Source organism: Fukomys damarensis, unplaced genomic scaffold (assembly GCF_012274545.1).
Source record: "Fukomys damarensis isolate Sample0158 unplaced genomic scaffold, DMR_v1.0_HiC HiC_scaffold_23, whole genome shotgun sequence".
Lineage (NCBI taxonomy): Eukaryota > Metazoa > Chordata > Mammalia > Rodentia > Bathyergidae > Fukomys > Fukomys damarensis.
The window spans coordinates 10220456-10229295 of record NW_022900935.1 but is presented as its reverse complement, the minus strand read 5'-3'; the positions used below and the strand labels follow the sequence as shown (position 1 = coordinate 10229295).

General features: G+C 46.4%; 1 protein-coding gene across 1 annotated transcript; it reads right to left on the bottom strand.

Annotated features, from left to right (window-relative positions):
- Nucleotides 1–4948: 4948 nt before the first annotated feature.
- Tex46 (testis expressed 46) lies at nt 4949–8725 on the bottom strand. Its single transcript, XM_019207743.2, has 3 exons — nt 8588–8725; nt 7355–7488; nt 4949–5371 (listed from the first exon to the last, which is right to left on the bottom strand). The coding sequence occupies exons 1-3, from the start codon at nt 8589–8591 to the stop codon at nt 5069–5071; spliced, it is 441 nt and encodes a 146-aa protein (XP_019063288.2). The 5' UTR covers nt 8592–8725; the 3' UTR covers nt 4949–5068.
- Between the last annotated feature and the right edge of the window lie 115 nt (nt 8726–8840).

Below are 8840 nucleotides of genomic sequence, written 5' to 3'. Positions count from 1 at the left end.
GGTTACCACATGGCTATCCTAATGGTCCAGTGCTGGGCAGCCTAATGGACTGGTGATTTCGCAGGGCCATCAGCCATGGCCTGTGAAACTGTGCAAAAGGGACTATTTACAAGGGCCTGAGCCGGATAGAGGGAGCCCACAGGGAGAGTGCAGTACCCTTGCACAGGTAACCCTAAGGATGCTACCACCCTGGGCTCAAGGACAATCTGGAAGGAGAGTCACATAGAGCTCCTTAAGACCCACCTAGCCCAAAACTAGCCTGATTTGTGCACACAGGAAGAGGCTAGGGGAATAAGAACTTCAAGCCCCTCCTTCCCTCTGGTCTTCTGGAGATCCATTGGCCAAGGTCCCATTGGCCAAGCCTACCTGAAGGCCACAGAGCCAGGGAACCCAAAGATGCCATCGATATAGTTTAGGCCTCCGGCAGAAAAGTCAGAAAAGGGATGGAGATTAGTCCTGGAGGGGAAAGAAGATGTGAGACACCCAACAAAGGGTTGTGTTTTTAAACAGGGAGACTTCACTAAGGAGTTATTCAAGTGAAGACATGAAGAGTGCAGTTAACTCATCAGCACTGGCCTGAATGTATCCCCTAAAATTGATATGTTGGAAATTTAACCTCCAGGAACGGTGTTAGAAGGTGTGGGCTTTTGGGATGTGTCTAGGTCATGAATCCACTCTCATGAATGGATTGATGCCATTACCAAAGGGCTTGGCAAAGGCAGTTCATTCCCTGTCTGCTCTCCCATCCTCTGCATGTGAGAACATAGCATTCCTCCCCCGCTAGAGGATGGAGAGAGAGTTCAAGATACCACCTTGGAAACAAAGACCAAGCCTGTAGGCACCGCGAATTTGACCTTGTCAGCCTCTAGGACTGTGAGAAATGAACTTCTGGCAGGGCATGGTAACAGGTGGCAGTAATCCCAGTACTCTGGGAGGCTGAGGCAGAAGAATTGCAAGTTTGAACTGAGCCTGGGCAACTTAGCAACTTATAGAGCCTTTCTCAAAAATAAATAAATAAATAAATACAAAGGGGTGGGGATACATCTTAGTGTGAATGTCCTGGGATCAATTCCAAGTACTGGGAAAAAAAAGAAACAAAACAAGGACAAATTTACGTTCCTTATGAATTCTCAGGCTCTTTTTTTCTTTGGGTACTGGGGATTGAACTTGGGTCCTTGCACTGGCGAAGCAGGCAGTGGAACCACTGAGCTAAATCCCGGGCCTCTCAGGCTCTTCTTTATAGTGGTATAAAATAGGCTAAGACAGGAACTGATGGCAGAGGAGTGGGTGTTGTATAACTTAGCACCTCGAAATGTGGCAGCAGCTTTACAACTGAGCGATGGGTAGAGGCTAGGAGAGTTTTGAAGTGCACATTGGAAAATCCTGTGTTACCACGACCAGAGGAGTAAGGGTCGTGCCGGGGAGGGCACAGAGGAAGATAAAGCTGGAAGGAAACCTCTTTTTTCCACAACACGTCTTGAGTAGTCCTGACAGCAAAGACCATTCCAACGAGGTTCCAGCCAGAAATGGACAGCAAGATACGAGAACCTGGAGGGGAAGTTCACTCCCGCCCCCTAGTGGCAGAGCTTGCCTGAATTGTGTCTGTACCCTAGCACCTCACGGAAGGCAGGATTTAAGAGTGATGAACAAGAGCATTGGGCAGAAAAAGTCTTAAAGCTCCAAAGCATTCAGAATGCTGCATAGCCTCTGCTGAGTCATTGTAGCAAAATGTGAAAATAGCAAAATAACTTTTAAAAAAGAGAATGAGGTCCTGAGTTCGGTCCCCAGTACCCAAAATAAAATAAAATAAAAGAGAATGATTTGCAGTTTAGAGGAAAATATTCCATAAAGACTTGGAAAATTCTTAGCTTAAGTAAAGAGTAAAAACCTGTGTTTAGAAGAGGAAACAACTGTGGCCAAGCAACTGTTGGATAAGGAGATTAGAGTGGACAGAAGGAGGTCAAGTGCTTTATAAAGTATCTGATAGGAAGTGTTTTTTTTACAATAGTACAAACCGACTAAGACACCATCTGTGATAGTTAAGCTTGATTGGTTGGTTTAGGAGCCACCTAGGGCATTCGCAAAGCACATTTCTGTGTTTGCCTGGATAGGTCATGGAGGTGTAACCTTGAGTATTATATTTGGCCCCTGGCCCCTTCTTCTCAGGCACTGTTCCCCTCTGCTCCCTGGTGCCATGAATTAAACATCATTGCTCTGCCATGCCTTTTCCCCTGGGATGTTTCTACCTGGATGCCACCTAACCATGGACTGAGTCTCCTGAAACTGTGAAGCCAAATTAAACCTCCCCTCCTTTAAACTGTGGGTGTCAGACTGTTTATCTCAGAGATGGGAGAGCTAATCCTAACAGAAGCTCTATATGACCCATAGATCCCTATTTTACAGGGGAGGAAACTGGGGTACAAGAAAAATAAACAACTCAGAGTTGTCTAAGATCACACGATTGAGAGTTGGTAAAGTTGGGATTTGAACCTAGAAAGTTTAAACCCAGCGGTCTTGCTCTTAAACAAAATAGGATATAGGTGAACCATCCAAAAATTGAGGGCAGAACAAATGTCAAGACACGTAAGATTGTGATTGGCAGTCATAGATGTTATTTACGGAGCACTGACTACACACTAGCCACTGTGTTAAGTAGCACGAGGGGGATACAGATGAACAGGATACTATGTTTGTGCTCAGAGAGATCACCAGCAAGTTGGAGCATGGGGAGGAAATACAGGAATGTTTACAAATCAAGTCTCAGCAGACTGGGACACATTCTACTGTACGACTACAGAATGTTCCAGAGCACTAAGGAAGGAGGTTCACACATCTGGGCTGTGGGAAGTTTTCTGGGGGCAGTGGCTTTGGAGAGTCCAGGAAAGGAACCATGTAAGCAAAGATGTGGGCGCCTTTGGAGGACAGCCAGCCACCTGCCTGGTTCGAAGGCATGAGATGTGTGCCCAGAGAGATTTTGGGTGGGACACCGGCATGACTTAGGGTCTCACTGACTCACCGTGAGGTGATGGTTCCCTTTCCCCTACGGAGAAGTCCCAGCTTGGTGCCGGCCCGTTTCACAACCTAGCACTTGCTCATCTCAGTTTGGGGAGAGGGGACAGCACAGAGGACTGATTGAACCTGGGGCCTCTGCACGGAGCTACGTTCCCACTCCTTTTTATGTTTATTTTTCGAGATGGGGTCTTGCTGAGTTGCCCAGGCTGTGTTCAAACTTGCAGTCCTTTAGCCTCAGCCTCCCAGAGTGCTTGTATTACAGACCACGTTACTACACCAGCTAATTTCACTTTTTAACTCCAAATTCACAAAACTCTCATCCTTCAATGAGCCGTCAAGCTCTGCTTGGAACCTAGCATGGTTTTGTTTTCATTGTCTTAATTTTTACAGTTGTGTCCTATTTAAGCCAACGATGGTTTTTTTTTTTTTAATATTGTTATGTATTTGTGTATTTTTCTCTTACAGACAAATGTATTTGAGAAAAAAGAGAGTTGATTTAAAGAAACACTATTGAATGACACATTCAGATGGTTTGTGGCTCTGGCAAAAACCCCATGTCCTGACATGCAGGACACCCTAGTGGAAAGTTTAAGGTTGTAAGGGCAGCAAGAGAGGGGAAGAGAGTCTGGAAAGGGGCCTGGGCACCATGGGAAGGAGGATGGGCTGGCTTTATTCTGTCAACCAGGAGCGCGGGACATTGGCTGAGGGGTAGGCAAGGATTAGGGTCGAAATGGCAAGGCTCACTCTGGCCTATAGGGATGGATGCCGGCTGGGCAGCAGTGGGGAGATGCACTGGGACCTGGCATAGGGCCCTGGGCCACAGAGAGGCACCCAAGTGGAAGAGGAAGGGGTGGGCCAGAGCTCCCTCAGCTATGCCCACCTGCTATCTCCTTGACCTGCTGTGGACAGGTTTGCTCTTCAGGGACGAACTTCCAGCCTCTCCCACGTGGCTAAGAACATTCAACAGCCTCCGATGGGATTCCCAGGGCGCTATGGTCAGATATGGTTTGTCCCCGGGGCAATGGCACTGGGGGATGGTGGAACCTTGAAGAGGTGGCCCTGGGTGGGAGGTCATTGGGGAAAACACCCCGGGAATGAAGTAACGCCCATCTCGGGGTGAGTGAAGTTTCTCGGGACTGGATGGGTTACCTCAAGAGAGGGTTGTTATAAAGTAAGTTTGGCTTTCTTGGCTCTCTCTGTTACTTCCTCTCTCATCACACATTCTTATTCCTTCCTTCTCTTGCTCTCTCTCTCTCTCTCTCTCTCTCACACACACACACACACACACACACACACACACACACACACAACCTGCCCTCACCTACTCTCTGCCAGGAGGCCCTCAGGAGAAGCTGTTGCTCACCCTATGCTCTTAGACTAATAGGGAAAACTTTCATAAATAGCAAAAACCTATAAACTGTTACAATGTAAAATGGCTTCTGCTGTCTCTAACAGCAGTTTGCTATGTTTAGCTCAGAACTAATAGGCACCGAAGGCACTAATTGCTAAATGAGGCATTGGTCTTAACCTGAGATAACAGGGCACATCAAGACCTTGAGCTCCGAAGAGACTGGAGCCACGTGATCGTAAGAGTGTCTGGATGAAAGAACCCACGGCTAACATTCGCTCCCCTGACCCTGAACACCCCTTTCCTATGGACTAGAATAGACAACTAGGTGAATCTTAAAGGTAAACTCCCAACTGCAAAGAACTGCTACGTCTGGGTTGAAAAGATTAACTATTCTGTGACTGTGATTTGAACTGTGAGAACAGAATGTAACCACCCAAAAGAAGTCAAGGCTGTGAAACCCTATAAAAGGAGGAGTTGTAGCCCAGGGTGTGGTCGATCCAGGCACGGCTTATGTGCGATCGACCCTTATCGATGAGTAAATATGTTATTTTACTTCCATTCTGCTGCCTCTCTGTGTGTCACTTACTTTTATATAAAGTTTCTGGTCTCGTGAACTGTGTGATAGCAACAATGGTAATAACAACAAACCAGACTAACACACCGAGTCACGGTAACATCAGTAGAGGCTGGCCTGCCTCTGTCTCATTAGGCCTGGGAATTGGAGGTACAGTCAGAAATGATGGAGAAAATTGAGTCACGCCTCTCCAGTACGCGTTTCTTCCTGGGGAAATGCCGATATCTGCTTGATGGCCTGCAGTGAGTCATTTTATTCCATAGGATGAGCATCTGATTTTCCAAGACCTTCAGCTTCATCTCGCTGAACAAAAGCCGTTCAAGGATCTTGTCCTGAAGGGCAAAGCAGGCATGCATTTTCTCTATTTCTTTCATGTTCTTGGCACTGTTGCTTTTGTGGCCCGCTTCCGAAGTCCTTGGTTTCTCTGCCTCCTCCTAAACTCCCCACCACCAGGAAGAGGGCAAAGTTCGTTAATAATGATGATGCCTTCCCACACTGAACACCTGCTCCCTGTCCTGATCGCACCTCAGACCTTCCCCTCATTTTGTGGGTGATAGGATGAGGTCCCATGAAGAAAACTCATCTTCCTCTTGTCACATAGACCCCAACTCCCAAGAATCCATGGTGACGTTTGGTTCTACAGGAATCATCAGCCATGAGCCCTTAATTCAAACACACCTGTCTCCAGAGTCATTTTTCCAGTGTGGCCATCTGAGCGTTTTGTTAGGCCCAGGAACCTCAAACTGCAGTCTCAGTGCTCTCGTGACATGCTCAGTGATTGCCCTTAATTAGTAATTCTTTGTTTTTCTTTTTGAATTCAGCTACAAACTACTGACATTTACTATTTCAGATGTGCCAAAAAAGTAAATATTACAACAAACATCGATAGTCTCATACCATACTCCCACATTTAAGAAATAAAAAGTCACAAATATAATTGAAATCCTCTGTGGACCCTCAACTTGTAATTCCTCTACCCTCCTGAAAATCATCTCTTCAACTATAATCCTGAATTTGATATTTATTTTTTCCATGTTTTTTTTTCCCCAGCCCTGGGGATTGAACCTAAGGTCCTGGCATTGAGCTAAATCTTTGGCCCTTTATAAAATTTTTTTAAAAAAATTTGAGACAAGTTCTCATTAATTGTCAGGGCTGAGTTTGAACTTGCAATCCTCCCGCCTCCAGTGCAGGGACTGACTATAGGGGTGTGTCACCATGCTTGGCTTGCATGGATTTTTTTATTCGAGGCTGTTCTGTTCTCATTGGGTGACAAGGAGCAATGTCTGGAAATATGTTTGATTGCCACAAGTGGGGTGGGGTGATACTGGCACCTCCTGGATAGAGACCAGGGCTGCTGCTAAACTTCCAAGAATGCAGAGGACAGACCTTGCTACAAAGAATTATCCTTCTCAGAGTGTCAGTAGCACCAAGGTCGAGACTTTCACTTAACACATATGCAGCCTTAAATGGGTGAAGGCATTGTCTTGCCTTTGTTGCTGTTGCTGTTCGTTTGAGACAGCGTAGTTCAGGCTGGCCTTGAACTCACTATGTAGTTCAGGCTGGCCTCCAACTCAGGTGATCGTCTTGCCTCAGCCTCTTAAGTGCTGGGGTTACAGGTGTGTGCCACCACATTCGGCTGCATGATTTTAAACCTTATATAAAAGCTACCTGTTGCAGTGTAAGTGTAGAATGTCCCCCAAAGGCCATGGGTTAAAGGCTTGCTCCCCAGACAGTAGTGCCATTGAGAGGTGGTGAAACCTTTAAGAACTAGGGCCTAATGGGAGGTCTTCAAGTCTAGGAGGGACACCCTCAAAGGAAATTGAGAGTCCAGGTTTTTAGCTCCTTTTGCAGTATCTGGCCATGAGGTGAAAAAGCTCCACTGTGCCCACTCACCATGGGCCCAAAAGCAACAGATCTGCCTTACCATGGACTGGAACCTCCAAAAATGTAGGAATAAACTTTTCATTTTGTCTTTATAAGTTGATTACTTCAGGTATTTGTTACAGCAATACAAAGCTAACACAATTTCATAATCTATGTACGTTTCTGCTATCTTCATTATTATAGAGTTTTACCTAGGCCGACACATGTACCTAATTTATCTATTTAAGTATTTTTCCACTTAAAGTAGTTCATACTGTTACTGAAGCAGGGAGCACGTTGACATAAATCAGGAATAGGAGAGTCCAGGATGATCCCTATTTTATAGCTGAAGCAATTGAAGTCTTGAGGAGGCAAGTGATTTATTTGTCCACTGTCACCCACAAGGAAGTCACAGGGCAGGGACTTAGACTGGACTCTCAAATTCCTCAGTCTCGCCCCACCGTCCTGACCCCTTCTTTGTCTCTGCCCCCCACCCAATCTAGCTGAATATCCATCCCACAACCTCAGCGACAGCTGAGGCCCCTCTTCCTCACCTGTGGGGATTCTGAGGGGGTGGCTTTGGATTCATAGTTGACCAGCCAGTTGCTAAGCAATAGCAGAAGGAATAGGAACCCAAACAAGAACGGCTTGTAGTTCATCAGCCAAGTCACCACTGCTCCCACCATGCCTGAGGAAGTGTTGAGTGGAGACTCCTAAAAAGAAGTACTAGTTCCCCCAACATTATGGTGTGGAGGCACAGAGGCCCCAGAACTCTGCCTTAGTCCCTCCCCTCCATGACAGGAGTCATAGCCACCAGCTCCCCTGAGTCATAACCAGTGAAACCTCCTCCACTCGGCTGCCACATAACAATAATACAATTCCTCTTATGTCTCAAGCACCCACTATGTGCCAGGCTCTTCAACAGGCAGTTTGCAAGCATCATCTCCTGGTGTGCTCATAAAAGCCAGGTGATGTAGGGCTTAGCCACACCTCAGTTGTCATTTGACTGTGCTTCTGGGTCCAGCCACTGGGTGCAAAATGGCCAGTAACACACAGCACCTGCACTTGCGTTGGGGAGATGGCAGAGAAAAACGACCCAGAACTTGGAAGTAAAGCAAAAAGATTACTGTGCATACTGGAATACTGTTTAACAAGACTGCCTACTGATTACCTGATGCCTTAGGGAAAGTAATTTTGTTTGACTTATTATTTAATACTGATTAAGGTCCCTACTCTGTAAAGTCAGATGTTGCCTTTGTAAAAATGGACAAGTCGCTCTAGCAATTGCACTTCTGGAAATATTATTCAGCCTTAAAAAGGAAGATCTTGTGTCACAACATGGATAAAACTTGAGGATATTTACTCTAAGTAAAATATGACAAGAAAAATACAGTATATGATTCCACTTATACAAAGTACCTACAGTAGTCAAATTCACAGAAGTAGAAAGCAGAATATGGCTACTAGGGGCTGGAGGGTGGGGAGAATGGAGTTGTTTAACAAGTGAGGTTTTGTTTTGTTTTGTTTTTGTTTTTGTTTTTTGAGACAGGGCCTCACTATGTAGTTGAGACTAACCTGGAACTCACTATGTAGCCCAGGCTGGTCTTGAGCTCACAGCGATCCTCCTGCCTCAGCCTCCCCGAATGCTGGGATTACAGGCGTTCGCCACCATGCAGTTTAGACTTTTTAAAAGTAAGAATTTCATAATTCTTCCTTTGTCAAGTAATAACTGTTAGTAAATACTGCTTGAATTGACTAATGTTTGGGAGAATTAATGAGTTACTAACGCATGCACCCGAGGGAAACAGTCGCCTTCGGAAGCGCAGTCTGGCCCAGGAGACAGGACCTCTCCGCCGGTGCTGGGACTGATTGCTTCAGCTGCGGAGCCGCTCTAGCCAGCCCAGCGCTCTCGGATACGGAGCCGCTCTAGCTTTCAGGATGCCGCTCTATGGCAGGGGGGAGGGGCGGGGCCCGTGGGCGGGGCCGGGTCTTTTTGTCTGGACGCTGCGAGAGCGCGCACAACGCGTGCGTACGCGACGG

Bases quoted from the DNA above. Each gene is read 5' to 3' on its own strand.
- Tex46 (XM_019207743.2), bottom strand. The intron at 5,372-7,354 runs GTGAGGAAGAGG...TGGGGAGTTTAG, and splicing joins CCCCCTCAGAATCCCCACAG to GAGGAGGCAGAGAAACCAAG.